Genomic DNA, 14,452 nt, shown 5'->3' with positions numbered 1-14,452 from the left:
TTATATCGACAATACCTCCATGGTTGTGCAGTATGCCTTCAATAGATCCCCAGCTGCAAAACATAAAAAATGAAAAGTTATATACCTATAGAAACAACAGCGAAAAAGTATCTGAATCTAAAAAAGACAAATTCCAGATATTAACAGATGGGTCTAAGAATCCAGATTCCGGAAACACTGCAGCAGCTATATATATTCCATGAGCATAGTGTTCTTAAAAGATTATCTAACTACATCTCAGTATAGAACAGAACTCCTGGCAATATTAACAATCGTGTAGGTAGAAGATTCCAACCTAAATAATGTCATTATATGATCAACTTTTTATTCCAGACAACAATCAAAAGTGTACCCTATTTTATTTAAACACCTGAAAGAGACAGGCTTGATGAGTAGAATGAAGTGTTTCGTCTTCACACTCCATCCAGTAGGTGGCGGTAATGCACGAAGAGCTGGGCTTGCCAACTGCCATTAAACATAAAAGAAGTAAAAGTTGCATAAAATGAAGAAGAGGCTGCTGATTGGTGGATGCGTCGCTGTTCTGTAGGGCAAAGGCATCAAGACAGTCAAGTTTAAGACCGGTCAGTAAGAGATCATGCTTCTCACGAAGGTAAATACGCATTTCTATCGATATATTTACAAGTAATTCCTGTGTTGCTGTCTTGTTAATGCATGTCAAGTTTAAAATCTGTTGAGGTCGCGAGACACTTAGCCAAAGCTGTTAGCTGCATTCCTAAACATGACCTACGCAGTTTGTAAAAAGGTCGCTGTGTGTAAGATCATACAAGTTTCTTAAATATTAATTTATTACTTTTTCTAACTATTGACTTTTAGTTCGTGCACTGCCTATAGTAGATTTGATTTCGGTTTTTGTCAGTCGTGGGCAGTACATGACTAACATATAAAGAAATCGTTACATATTAGCAAAAATACACATTAAATGCGATATTGCATGTGGTAATATGGTGATAACTACTTCACATGTTGTTTTGGTTCATTTCCTTGTTTGTTACTGCCGGGATTTTGTATCTGAAATAGGGAGCGTCACTAAATGTATACAGAGTTGAATGATATTGAATAGAATGTGATTTCTGTTTCACAATTGTCTGACAGGTTTTAAGGTCCGGTGTTCAGGCTGGGCTCAGGTTTCAGAGCACAAGTGCTCAAGCTAGTGTCAAAGTTGCTGCTGCCACCTCAAAACCAGGCCATGGAGGTTTCAGCTTTGGTATGTTTTTCTCATAAACTATGGCCTCTGTTGACTGTTGTCAGAAATCCCCCCAAAAAACAATATGCTTAATTTTACAGAATTAACTGACCAGCAGAAAGAGTTTCAGGAGTTGGCAAGAAAGTTCGCACGCGAGGAGATTGTTCCTGCTGCCTCGGGCTTTGATAAAAGTGGTGAAGTATGTTGTTTAAACCATAGATGTATGTTATATGTGCTTTTAGCACATAATAGCATCTTATGCGCATGTCTTTTTTGTTGTATGACATATTCTAATAGCTTTTTCTGTTGCCTTCATTGCAGTACCCATTTCCTCTAATTAAGAGAGCATGGGAGCTGGGTCTAATGAATGGTCATATTCCTGAGGATTGCGGTAGGTACTTTATCTTATTCATTGAGCATCCTATTGATTAGTAACTTTATTATTACTGCGTCGGATATTGCCAACACAGGTGGAATGGGTTTGGGCATATTTGATGCATGCCTCATCACAGAGGAGCTGGCCTATGGATGCACTGGAGTACAGACAGCTATCGAGGCGAATTCTCTTGGAGTAAGTCAGAGCTTAATTTCATATTTTATTTCAAGTGTAATTCTACAAAATATATTCACAAATAGAAGTCACAATTGAGAATTTGATCCATAATAATTTCATGTAATTGCTTTTGTACACTGTCAAAGACTTTCTTTACATTACATTTGAATCTTTTTTTTCAGCAAATGCCAGTCATTATTGCTGGTAATGATGCTCAGAAGAAGAAATATTTGGGCAGAATGACAGAGGAACCACTTATGTGTGTAAGTCTTTCCATTTTTCTAGTCTTAATTTATGTGCTGGAAAGCTGTTCCAAAGATGTAATCTGAACATGTAGCGATAACAACAAAGCACGTGTTGACAGGCATACTGTGTGACTGAGCCGGGGGCGGGCTCTGATGTGGCTGCTATTAAGACTCGGGCTGTTCGAAAAGGAGATGACTATGTGATCAACGGTCAGAAAATGTGGATTACCAATGGGGGGAAAGCAAACTGGTTGGTGAACCACTTTGGACTCGGGTATATATATTTTCTCCGGGTACTTTTATTGGTATAACCATTTTATCTGTTTGTACTGCGTATAGGTATTTCCTGCTGGCCCGTACAGAGCCTGATCCGAAATGCCCTGCCAGCAAGGCTTTTACAGGCTTTATTGTTGAGGCTGACACCCCAGGACTCCTGCCTGGTAGAAAGGTATGAGCTCTTGATGCTATTATGATAAAACTTTTAGTAATATATTAATAACATCAGTTTGTCATCTACTGGTAACAGGAATTAAACATGGGCCAGCGATGCTCCGACACTAGGGGCATCACCTTCGAAGATGTAGTTGTTCCAAAAGAGAATGTTTTGATTGGAGAAGGAGCTGGTTTCAAGATTGCTATGGGTGCATTTGACAAGACCAGACCACCAGTGAGTTTGTACTTTAAATCCATTATTACTATCAACTACGGTATTTGAGCCCATGTAGTAATTAATAATAGTTTGATTTGTGAATTCAGTTGATTGATAAACTATCCTGCATAAAATTTTATTGAGTATTTCTGCTTTTCAGGTGGCTGCAGGTGCCACTGGACTTGCGCAGAGAGCGCTGGATGAGGCAACAAAGTACGCTTTGGAAAGAAAGACTTTTGGCAGGCTGATTGCAGAGGTAATACAATTTCTCAACATAAATACTCCGACTGACAAATAGAATTTAAAAATTAATCTACAGTGTACATGCATTGTGTTCTGATCTCCAGCATCAAGCAGTGTCATTTCTCCTTGCTGAAATGGCCATGAAAGTGGAGCTTGCAAGGATGGCCTATCAGAGATCAGCCTGGGAAGTGGATATGGGCCACAGGAACACGTACTACGCTTCGATTGCTAAGGCCTTTGCTGGTGATATTGCAAACCAGTGTGCCAGTGATGCGGTCCAGATCTTTGGTGGAAACGGTTTTAATAGTGAATATCCTGTGGAGAAGCTGATGAGAGATGCTAAGATTTACCAGGTCAGGATTGTCGTCTCAATCTTTATTCTTGATGATTGATTTTGTAGAAACATGTTTAAACTTTACGGTCTTCTGCTCTCAACAGATTTATGAAGGAACGGCTCAAATCCAAAGGCTCATCATCTCAAGAGAGCACCTTGGGAAATACAAACCGTAAATCTGTATAGCCAGCACATTCATGCAAGAAGCTAATTGTTTTGTTTGGAGACTTTTGTACATGATGTTTTTGATCACTAGATCTCAGGATGTTTGTTGGTTGCCTTGTCACATCAGCATGCCTTGCGATAATTGTTCAATGTTCCTAACACAAATAAATGTTGATCTAAAAGTCCTTTCTACAACTGTATTGAACATTCAAACTAAAATGGCCTGTTCTGAATTCTCTCAATCGCAGAGTTTAAGACACCCCCTGAGATTTTACTTGGTTGTTTGCAGAAGATCGAGAGGAACCTTGGATGAAATATTAACATTTTCGATCTTGCCAAAGTGACCAATTTCTGAAATCTTGTTTATGACTTCATATTTTGTACAGAATCGGACACAGGAGGGTGTCGTACATTAAAGTAACACTTTAATCTGGGCAGAGAAGAGCCATCATGCTTTCTTTGCCTTGGCATGATTTAGCTTAATATCACAATGACTTAAACAAACATCCTCTGCAGTGCACTAAATAAAGATCTGTCTGAAATTATTTCGCATGTAATGATGTTTGAGAGCGTGACACCCCCACAATTCATACATGACTTCAGCAGCTCCCCTTACATAAAATAAAAGGCCAGCAAATAGAAAACGAGCGATGGTTATGACGGGTGATGCAAAGTTCGTTTTTGTATGATTTTAAAATGATTCAATAAAAGGAATTTAACAAACACAACCTACTCTTTGTCAACATTGATAAACTAACTATGGCGATGACTAAAATGATCCACGGGTTAAAATCCAGTTAACGTGACACGTTTTGTTCTTTATGGGCACCGGTAGAAATCACGAGCACTATGATGACGTCATTCGCGTGTGACTGCTAGGGCGCAGCCTCGTCCACATCGTTTCTTCGGCAGGATGGTAAAGTTGAATATATTTGTGTGGTCATTGATCGTTTGTATTAATGTATTTCCTCTGCTGTAAGGAAAACAGCGATTAGTCGCGATGGTGAACAAAGATAACAGCGCGCATTTAAATCCGATGACGAGAAAACGTAAACAAGCTTGTCATCCTCGAGCCATTCATCACGGTTTACAGCCTCGGTTTTAATCTAACGTTAGGAGATAAGGGCTGTCAGTCAAACCAATCAGTTTATGCGTTAAATCAGCACATTTATATGCCACACTGTGTTTATAAAGTCGTACGTTTTCTTGCAGGGGACCCAGGTTAAAGACGTCATTATTAAACCTGATGCACCAAGCACCGTGTTTCTAGACAAGCATTCAGACTACATTGCAGCTTATGGCTCCAAGAAGGACGATTATGTAAGTTCAAGTGCTTTAAAATGCTAAAAATGAGTTTAACCAGAGGCATGTTTCTCAGTCTCGTCATGCAAATGTATATATTCTGTACCATCTTCTGAAGGAGTACACCCTCTCTGAGTACCTGCGAATGAGTGGCATCTACTGGGGCCTGACAGTAATGGACCTTATGGATCAGCTCTCTCGAATGAACCGTGAGGAGATCATAGAGTTCATCAAGTCCTGCCAGCACGACTGTGGAGGTATCAGTGCCAGCCTTGGCCATGACCCTCATCTCCTCTATACGCTCAGTGCTGTGCAGGTCAGAAGAATTTTGCTAAAGGCTACAACAATGTCGTGGAAAATCCTTATTAGAAATTGTTTATGAAGACGGTGGGACTTATAAGGAAAATTTGTTATGACCCATCAGATCCTGTGTTTGTATGATAGCATCAATGTGATTGATGTGGACAAAGTGGTGGATTATGTTAAAGGACTGCAGCAAGAGGATGGCTCATTCGCAGGGGACAAATGGGGTATATGTATGCTCGTATATTTAATGTTTATTTAAGCAAAGTAAACCATTGTTAGATTTTATATAACTTGATCAATGTTTTTTTAACAGGAGAAATCGATACAAGGTTTTCCTTCTGTGCGGTTGCAACATTGGCACTACTGGTTTGAATTTTATATATGAAACATATTTTTTACGTCACTGTTTTAGGGCATATAACAAAACACATTTCTCTGCAGGGAAAGTTGGATGCTATCAACATGGACAAGGCAGTGGAGTTTGTGCTCTCCTGTATGAACTTTGATGGTGGATTTGGTTGTAGGCCTGGTTCAGAGTCACATGCTGGTCAGGTGAGTTATTTTAATGTTCATATCAACATTGCTACAAAAAAAAGTTTTTAATGTAATTTGTGATACCCATATTTCCGGTGCAGATTTACTGCTGTACAGGCTTTTTGTCCGTTACTGGACAGCTGCATCGGGTAAATGCAGATCTGTTGGGCTGGTGGCTCTGTGAAAGACAGTTACCATCAGGAGGTCTGAATGGGAGACCAGAGAAGGTAAGCAGTCCTGCAGACCATGGGTATATAGTTGATTAAAATGTATCACAGCCTACTGAAATGAACAAATAAAAACACAACTTTTAAAACTATTCATGCATCAGAAAAAAATCATTAAATCTCAAGGAAATGTAAAATAGTGATTTTTTTAAAACCAAAATAAACCTGGGTTAGAGCAAACAAAGTTGTTGCAAAAGCTTATTTTATATATATATATATATATTTATTTTGTTTTTTAGCTGCCTGATGTCTGCTATTCCTGGTGGGTTCTTGCCTCTCTTAAGATCATCGGCAGAATCCATTGGATTGACAAAACAAAACTGCGTAATTTTATTCTTGCCTGCCAGGATGAAGAAACCGGAGGGTTTGCAGATAGGCCTGGAGACATGGTGAGCTCGTATTTGCGCTTTGCACATTCAAAACTTAAAATCCACCATCTCAGTGGTTCATTCTTACCAGAGGCATCTTTTTTCATCCTCCATGCAGGTTGATCCGTTCCACACTCTATTTGGTGTGGCCGGACTGTCTTTGCTGGGAGATGAGCAGATTAAACCAGTGAACCCTGTGTTTTGCATGCCTGAAGATGTGCTTCAGAGGATCGGCCTTCAACCGGATTTGCTGAGCTGAGTTGAAATATTCGACGTGGCCGTTGCATTCCCCTCCAACCCGTGTGCAGCCAGCCCGGTGTTCTGAACCTGGAAAACCAGCACAGCGAGGAGAGCACTGAATATTGCTGTCTTCTTCAACTAATAGGTGCAGCCTTTAGAAGGACCAGGATTCAAGAAATTTGGCTGTAAAGAGACTGTTTTTGCATTATTTGACTGTTCTCTTGTCATTATGTATGCACAGTATGTGTGAGGTCATTTGTCTGATTTTGATTTTTGCTTCTTAAACATGCTGGGATTTGTAGCTTCACTGGGGGTGTACAAGCATAACTTTATTTATAATAATCATTCAGGAAGTTCTTTCCTCACATCAAGGAATGTTTAATGTTAAGTGTGTTTAATAAATGAGAGAGATATGTAATCTATGATAGCCAAATCCCAACATCAGTGTGCAAGACAAAGCAAAGTATTTGCTGGAAAGGGTGTCTAATGCATTCAGACATTAGGTGGTATAAATATAATTTTATGTGCACATTCTTTTATTTTACTCATTGATTTCACATTCACAACATTATTGTCAGTGTAAGAGTGTGGCAGCTGTGTGGATAGAATAAATATTTCATTTGACTGATTTTCAATTTGTTTTAAACATTGTTGGCTCACAGGTTTTAGTAGTTTCATCACATCCTTCACAAAATCTGAATATTCACAATGAAAAAATGATGGCTGATTTCTAAAGATGATTCATTATCAGGTGTGACTTTTGTCTTCATTAATCTGTTGACGCTCCCTTCAAGAAATCAAGTACTCATCATCACCCCTGGAGCTTCTGACACAGATTGTGATGAGATTCGGATGGCCTGCTGTTTTACATTGTTTTTCAGTAATGCCTGCAGAATTGAACTTATAAAGTTTGCATATAAAACAGTACAATGAGAACCTTTAAACGGGTTCTTTAATTTTCAGTCAGTGCATCTGGCTGAGGTTAGCCAGAGTTTAGCATTTCACACAAAATCTGAAATCCAGCCAAAAATGTCCCCTTTACACAGTGCAATACAATTTATATCCGCTATTAGCAATGAACTGTTAGACTTTTAATTATATAGGCATGCATTTGGAAAAAGCGAAGAAATAATCAATTATTTTCACAGAGTTTGTGAAGTTCATCAGAATAGCAGCAATCTTCAGACCCCTGACAGATTTGCAGAAATAAACTGGAGGGTTGTTAGGCTCCGGTGAAACCCCACTGGCTCTCATTAGAAGCTGTTCAGAGTGTGAGATCTGTGACACAGGCATGTCACGACAGTCTCTTGGCTCTTGTTATTTTGTTGTTAGATCCCACCAACACACGCACATTCAAAACCATTTACAAACTCTGCTGCCTTTAACATAGACCACAATGCCACAACTACCATAAAGAATTCTTGACTAAATCATTTTATTCTGGGCAAAACCCCCAAAATGTTAATTTTAACGGTTAGTTGAGGCTGTTGTGGAGTTTGATACTTCGAATACATATTTTTTTATTCAAAACCAAAATATTGTTGGGGACCAGCAATCAAACGTGTAAAGTATTTTTACTCAAGCACTTTCATCAAGTATGTTTATAAAAAGCATAAATTATGTTTTTTACTCCAGTACATTCCATCAAATTAATTTCGACATATTTTTGAGTAAAATCAAGAGATAACTATGACTTTTAATGTATGTTTGTAATATAAAAATTGAAATATATTTTTCACATGAAGTATGATATATGTACTGCATGTTCTATGTCATGTATGGAAGTAAAAACACTGATAAATTGTGGTTACTTGATCCATGAGTAAAATTCTCAAGTACTTTATACTCTTCTGGCAGCAATGTCAGTCTTTTTATATGTGAGCCTGATCTAATATTTCAATTATGCAAAACTCTGTGTTAGTGAACACCTCTCAGAATGTCAAACATCAAAATGGTTCATGTAGGTTTTACTCATTTGATATCCTTTTTGAACCCTTACCAAAAGCATACACAATGTTTGTAGTATTAGGTACATGGTTAACTAAAGAATAATTAAAATAAAGACTGTTTACTGTTTCCTCGTTTTGGAGCACCCAAAAAATGTTTGCCTTTAAATGCAAAAATCAATAACTGTAAGGCCACTTCTTAATGCACCCACAGAATTGAGTATATGGATTCCTAATTGTTTCATGGTAAAGTGGTTGCTAAGAACTTTTCAGCAATGTATATTTTAGTGTATGTGTATTATTCAGGGACACTTAGTGATGGCTCTAGAGAAGATCTTTTTCGTTGTGAGGCCCCCTGTGTGTAGGGTGCGTCGCTTTGCAGCACCCAAATAGAAACGTATAATCTTAAACATTTTATTAAACCCAAAAGATGGTCAGCTATACAATGGTGAAACATCAATTTCTTTTGTTGGTGGGCTTATTTTTCAGTGTCAATTGCATAAAATGTATGATAAATCTCAAAATTTTATAAAATCCCCCAAAATCTGTGCATCTTCTGTGGGCCAGAAAGCATCCGCAAATGCCAAATTCATTGACGCCTATATTGATTTCAAGTTTACTATTTAATCATGTCTGGACTGTATTTACCAATTGAAAAAAATATATGTAAGAAAAGAAATTGAATCTCTCACATGGTAGTTACACAATAGAGTACTAAAGTAAGTTTTAATAATACATTCTTGAATCAAAGCATTCAATGGAATATTAAAATTACTTTCTAAGTTTTATTACAAGAATCATCATTGTGATGTGGCCTGAACAGGTGACATTTAATTTTTGTACCTGCACAATATGACAATGCTAGTATCATCCTCAAAACTGATCATGTTCATTTTATTTACAATTGAAACATAAGGAGCTTAACATTTGCTCTCTGAAAGCTCTGAAACAAAGTCAGACACCTTGCCCTTCAAAACTCTCTGTTTTCTCAAAAGTTCAAGGTTTTGGGGATCATTATATTCTTTGATGAGTAGATCAAGGCCACGTTTCGTGGCTGCCTTTGATATGTGGCTTCTAGCATTGCTCTTGGTGTCTTGATATTGGATGTGTCTTGACAACGTCTTGCTGGTTTTCCCTTCCCTCGAGAGCTTCATAGGTACCAGTGTGGGACATTTACAAAGATCAGTGTTTTGATGGACTGGTGTTGCCCTTCTGTGACGGGTGAATCGTGTAGGAGACGAGGAACTGTTTTTCAGATCTGTTTTTGTGTCATGAGTTGCTTGGGAGGTCTTCTGAGGATGTGCATCGCCTTCATCTTTTTCACATGAGGACGATTCCAAGATATCGAAACGAGATGATGAGACATCGAAACAAACACCCTTAATGTTTTCACCCAAACCATTTTTTAAATGCTTATTTGGTGAAGCACAGTTCTTAGTCTTTGTCAAGCGAAGGCTGTTGGAACTGAGTTTCTTACATGCATTTGTGTCCACAGTCTCGTACACTTCAGACAAATCGCTCTCACGGTCACCAGTGTCTTTTTCAAACAAACAATCTCTCATGCTGTCATGCCTCTGGCCAAACATGACATCTGACTTCACAGAGTCTCCGCTGTCAACATTCAAGTCAATATAACAAAGGTTTTTCTCATATACTTTGAAAGTTGCAAAGGCAATACTTACGGATCTCAGGTGAGGAGTATAGGCTTGACGACAATATCCACTTATCAGCTTTATGTCCATCAGTGTCTTTTGAACCTCTTGTATTTCTTTGTTGATCAAAAACATTGACCTCCTATGATCTTTGCTGAGAATTTTCTGCTCGTCCGCAAATTGTTTCATTTCACAAAGGTTTTTGAGGTGAGCTCTCTGTAGAGGTTTAACTCTTGATATGTTCCCTTTACTTGCTTCGAAGGAGCTCATGTCTCAGACAGACTTGACACGCAATGACTGCTCTGGAGCTCTGCGACAACTGTTTGTTCTTTGCCTCGGGGAGGGAACGGTGGGAGGTCAACATATTTACAACAGATAGGTTGTGGTGCAGGTAAGACTGATTTTAAAATATGATTTAAAAAGATTAATGTCAGCTATTGGGTGAACATGTACAGTAGGACAAAAATATATTTTCAGTAATATAAGTCTGAAGATCAAAAGACTGACTAGAGAGTATTTTAAGGCTTCATTCACTAGGGGGCGACAAAGCTCAATATTTCATTTAGAAAAATGTGCACACGTGTTGTTACATCTTTACACACTTAGGAAAAAATAAATAAAGCTCTTGTTGCTTATAATAACAAACTATAACATAATGCTAATGGTGTGACACAGAACCAAGATATAAGATATAAATATTTTACCTATACATTTTTAAATCTGTGATAAATTTCTCAAAGGGTCTGCAGAGAGCCACGCTTCTTTAATTTTTGCATAAATGTTTGGATCGCTTCCCCAGCGCTTTGAAACTGCAGATCTTGCACTGATGCTTTTCTTGCCCATGTATTTTTTATCAAAGTCTACATTGCATAAAATATTCAGATAGGACATTGAGTTTTCTGAGCCCGGCCAGGCCACCGATCCCTCACCTAACAGCTGAATGAGCACTCAGGCCAAAGTCCACAACTGATGTCAGCACTGTCCACCAGTGTATGATGACCATGAATGTGGTCATCATGATGTCCGCCTGCATCTGAGCACAATGCCAAAGCAATCAGATTTTAAATGCATGTGTACAAATAAGCTTAACAGACACTCTTTATGTTTTTCTTAAAATTCCATATTACATCCACTAAAAAAAACATCCAAATTTTAAAGGAATGTAGCTTCGCTCCTTTTTCTTACAGCTTTTGTTTACTTAAATCACATTTGCCATTACGTAGGCTACTATTAAATACGTTATTGTAGTATTTTATAACTTCACTATAGTATTTAACAAAATTACCTTTATTATTTTGCGTTTTCATCTATGAGCTGCAATGTTATAGGTATATTCCCAAATTAATCTCTGATGGGATTGGAGCACTCAGCTCCCTGCTACAAATATTTTCTCTCCTTATAATGGAAAACAATTCAAGAATTCTGCATCTTTCTCCTCTGCCAAGCTAACAATGCTTTTGTTGTATTTTTGGCTCTTAAAAAGGCGTTTTAACTTTAATACTTTAATTCATTTAACCATTAATGAAAAACTTTTGCTGATTTAATAACCTAGGATTATTTAAACCTATAAATTATTTAAAGGGATAGTTCTCCTAAAAATGTTGTCATCATTTACTCACCCTCTCGCCTTTAAATCTCTATGGCTTTCTTTCCTCTGCAGAACACAAACAAAGAGATTCTGAAGAATGCTGGTAACAAAACAATGGGGGGTACACATTCACTTCCATTTTATGGACACAAATCCAAAATAAGTCAATGGGTGTTCCTCAAAGTATCTCATTTTGTGTTCTGCGGTGAGTAAATGATGACATGATTTCATTTTTGGGTGAACTATCCATTTAAAATATGTCATTATTTCATGTATTTACATGATCTACATAAATTCTGCAAAAATATTACCAGTTCAAATAAATGATCTTAAACTGCTTGTACGTATGGTTCATCCCATAATGCAAGGATTAACTCACAGACATGACAACCTTTTCCCCAACACAAACCATTTCCCACACAAAACCTTCAAATCGAGAAAGCCAAGCTGATTTAAAATGTCACTTGTCAACTTCATACAATAAATCCCCAACTCCATCTCTCCTCACAGCAACTGTCTTTTCATTTTATAGACAAAACCTCTTTATTTTCTGTTTTTAATTTGAGCATGTTTCTTCGGTTTGACAAAACATGTTGTCTGTACAAAACGTCACATGAAAAAGATGACACGATCAAATCAGATGGAAATAAATGCTTTCTGTCTCTTTAAATACTGAATACAGTTTGACAAGATCACAATAACAACAGCAAGAGTGAACGAGTGGGCCCCTCTGAATACGTCCGACTGCTGACTCACATGCTGTATCGCCACTCAAGACGCTAAAACCGTTCCTCATATCACATGAATAATTAATGTTGCTTTTAAATGCTACAAAAATAACATGAAATAGAATACAAAAAATCCATTTCCTTTTTGTCCGAGCCTGCATTGCTGTCATCTTACACTGGTGATTTAAAAGTGGCTGATGCCTGATCTGCACAGATCAGTTTGGAAAAAGTCATTTTGTTCCTCATCCCAAAGAGCTGAAAGAAAACCGATGCAGAGTCTTATTAAGCGGCATTTGGGTTTTGCACCAAAGCGAGTATTCTAATCTAGAAGAATCAGAGTCCATCTTCCTCTAGTAGAACCCCACGACACGGACGCACAGTTTTGAGGTGAGGGCCAGATGCACCAGCAGAGCCGGTCGCCAGTGTCTATAAGGTATTTTTTTATTTTGTGGCTAATAAAAATATATCATCACTATTGTAAGAAGATCGGTTTCACAGTGTTTCACATGCATGTGAATGTCTACCACTACTTCTCTAATTGCTGGCTATCACAAATCGTGGTTTCTCTCCTCTCTTCAAATGCAAAACTCTGAAGAGAGTCCTTTGGTGTCATTTGTTATTGGGGAAAAAAAATCAATTTCTTGAGTATGACGTATGTGGAAAGATAATGCGGGGGGCTTTATAGATATCTAAATCAGTGTTTAAAATCATTTGTAAACTGCTGATTGAAACTGCGATGACCTACGCGGTGAAAAAAGACACATTAAGCCTTGATTACATGACAGCATATATAAAAGGTCACATTCAACGACACGCTCCAGGTGCTCAAGTCTCACTACATCAGCTGCTAATTTGTCCCACAAGCATCAAGCACCAGAGCAGGTCAAACGTCTCTGTTCTCAGATCAGCCGGTAAAGGGGATGCATGACTCAGACTGCGCGTTAGCCTTGGGCTAAAGAAGAAGGCTTCCCTGAGGGAGTATGGACGGAGGGAGAACGGTAGGCAGTCTGGGCCGTCGTGGAGCTTTTAAATGCGGGCCAGCAGCAGAGCCAGCAGCAGGAACAGCAGCGCAGCTAGGCACGGGCCGTCTGCCCTGCAGCGATGGCTCCGGTCGGTCAGGAAAGGCTCTGGAGATTCGTAGCCCGAACCATCTGAAACACACAAACACAGAGAGACAGCACACGGTCGAGGAAGAACTAGGAAATTCATACCTTTACTCAAAGCAGCAGGGGCCTACAGCACTGACCTAATTACAGTTTAATTACTGAGACGAAAATCTTTTCTGCATGCAACGAGTTTCATAGATTACAGGAACTTGACATATTTGTGCCAATGATAAAAAACAAAACAACTGGAGATACATTTAGAGGTAGAGTGTTATGTTTTCAAGACTTGCTTTTCAAAGGGCATTCACATACCAATTTGTCAATGACAAAGCAATCGAGGTGTGCACATTTAACAAGAGGTTTGAGATTTGAGGTGATGTGAGGAGTTATACACAATAGGATTATTTTGGGGCCGATACTGATTTAAACAACAATTCTTGGCCAATTCCAAACACAGGCATTAAGGCAGGGGTTTTGAAATTTGTATCAGGGACCCCCAGGGACCCTCCAGAAGGTTGCCCAAAAAATCTCTTCTTTTCTTCTACATGCAAAGTTTCCAGAAATGTTTATAGTCCTTTTTTCACAGTTCCTACAAATTGATACAAGTGTAGCCAACTATTTAAGTTAAAAACAATATGTTTTCCTTATAATATCACATTTACTATTTACCTAACAAAGTTTAAATGTTTCTTTATACATAAAAATGTATAGATGTACATAATATAATCCTTGGCATCCTAAAGTCTGAAAACCCCTGGGTAATGTATACAGGCTATTGTATAACTGTATTATCAAAAAAATTGCATAGATAGGATCAACATTAAAACAGACGCACAAACCTAAAAACATGTAAACAAGACAACTTAAACAGAACTTGAACTTGCTGACTGTTTTTATTTAACAATGCTAAGTGATGAGTTCATGACAAATTATTAAAGCTCATTCTAATAGTTTCCCATTAGACCTCAGCTGTTATTATGATGGATGCAGATCTCATTTAAACACATTCTCGCATCTAGAAAATAAATATGACATCTCATTAACAAAATGTTCCTGGAAGAT

At 38.1% G+C, this 14,452-nt stretch overlaps 3 protein-coding genes across 3 annotated transcripts in view; 2 read left to right on the top strand and 1 right to left on the bottom strand.

The window, feature by feature from the left end:
• Positions 1-392: 392 nt before the first annotated feature.
• On the top strand, positions 393-4,120 carry acadm (acyl-CoA dehydrogenase medium chain). Its single transcript, XM_079451565.1, has 12 exons — positions 393-610; positions 1,114-1,225; positions 1,306-1,403; positions 1,526-1,595; positions 1,675-1,775; positions 1,940-2,020; positions 2,122-2,252; positions 2,342-2,450; positions 2,529-2,669; positions 2,812-2,907; positions 2,999-3,247; positions 3,333-4,120. The coding sequence occupies exons 1-12, from the start codon at positions 596-598 to the stop codon at positions 3,402-3,404; spliced, it is 1,275 nt and encodes a 424-aa protein (XP_079307691.1). The 5' UTR covers positions 393-595; the 3' UTR covers positions 3,405-4,120.
• An 89-nt stretch (positions 4,121-4,209) lies between these two features.
• Positions 4,210-6,994, top strand: rabggtb (Rab geranylgeranyltransferase subunit beta). The gene is made up of 9 exons (XM_079453432.1): positions 4,210-4,309; positions 4,606-4,713; positions 4,814-5,011; positions 5,120-5,225; positions 5,315-5,367; positions 5,443-5,553; positions 5,637-5,762; positions 6,002-6,151; positions 6,249-6,994. Exons 1-9 carry the CDS (start codon positions 4,307-4,309, stop codon positions 6,387-6,389), a joined length of 996 nt encoding a protein of 331 aa, XP_079309558.1. The 5' UTR covers positions 4,210-4,306; the 3' UTR covers positions 6,390-6,994.
• A 5,084-nt stretch (positions 6,995-12,078) lies between these two features.
• Positions 12,079-14,452, bottom strand: part of efna2a (ephrin-A2a) — a 49,716-nt gene continuing 47,342 nt past the window's right edge. Inside the window, exon 5 of the mRNA XM_079451929.1 lies at positions 12,079-13,435. Coding sequence (XP_079308055.1) covers positions 13,311-13,435 — 125 coding nt within the window. The 3' untranslated portion in view covers positions 12,079-13,310. The remainder of the gene's footprint in view (positions 13,436-14,452) is intronic.

This window comes from Barbatula barbatula (genome assembly GCF_947034865.1).
Source record: "Barbatula barbatula genome assembly, chromosome: 3".
NCBI classification, from domain to species: domain Eukaryota; kingdom Metazoa; phylum Chordata; class Actinopteri; order Cypriniformes; family Nemacheilidae; genus Barbatula; species Barbatula barbatula.
Note: the sequence above shows the minus strand (reverse complement) of the source record. Positions and strands in the feature narration are given on the sequence as shown.

Excerpts from the sequence above, each read along its gene's own strand:
- rabggtb (XM_079453432.1), top strand. Across the intron at positions 5,368-5,442 it reads TTGCAACATTGGCACTACTG|GGAAAGTTGGATGCTATCAA; the intron begins GTTTGAATTTTA and ends ATTTCTCTGCAG. Across the intron at positions 5,554-5,636 it reads CAGAGTCACATGCTGGTCAG|ATTTACTGCTGTACAGGCTT; the intron begins GTGAGTTATTTT and ends TTTCCGGTGCAG.
- acadm (XM_079451565.1), top strand. Across the intron at positions 1,226-1,305 it reads CCATGGAGGTTTCAGCTTTG|AATTAACTGACCAGCAGAAA; the intron begins GTATGTTTTTCT and ends TTAATTTTACAG. Across the intron at positions 1,404-1,525 it reads GCTTTGATAAAAGTGGTGAA|TACCCATTTCCTCTAATTAA; the intron begins GTATGTTGTTTA and ends CCTTCATTGCAG.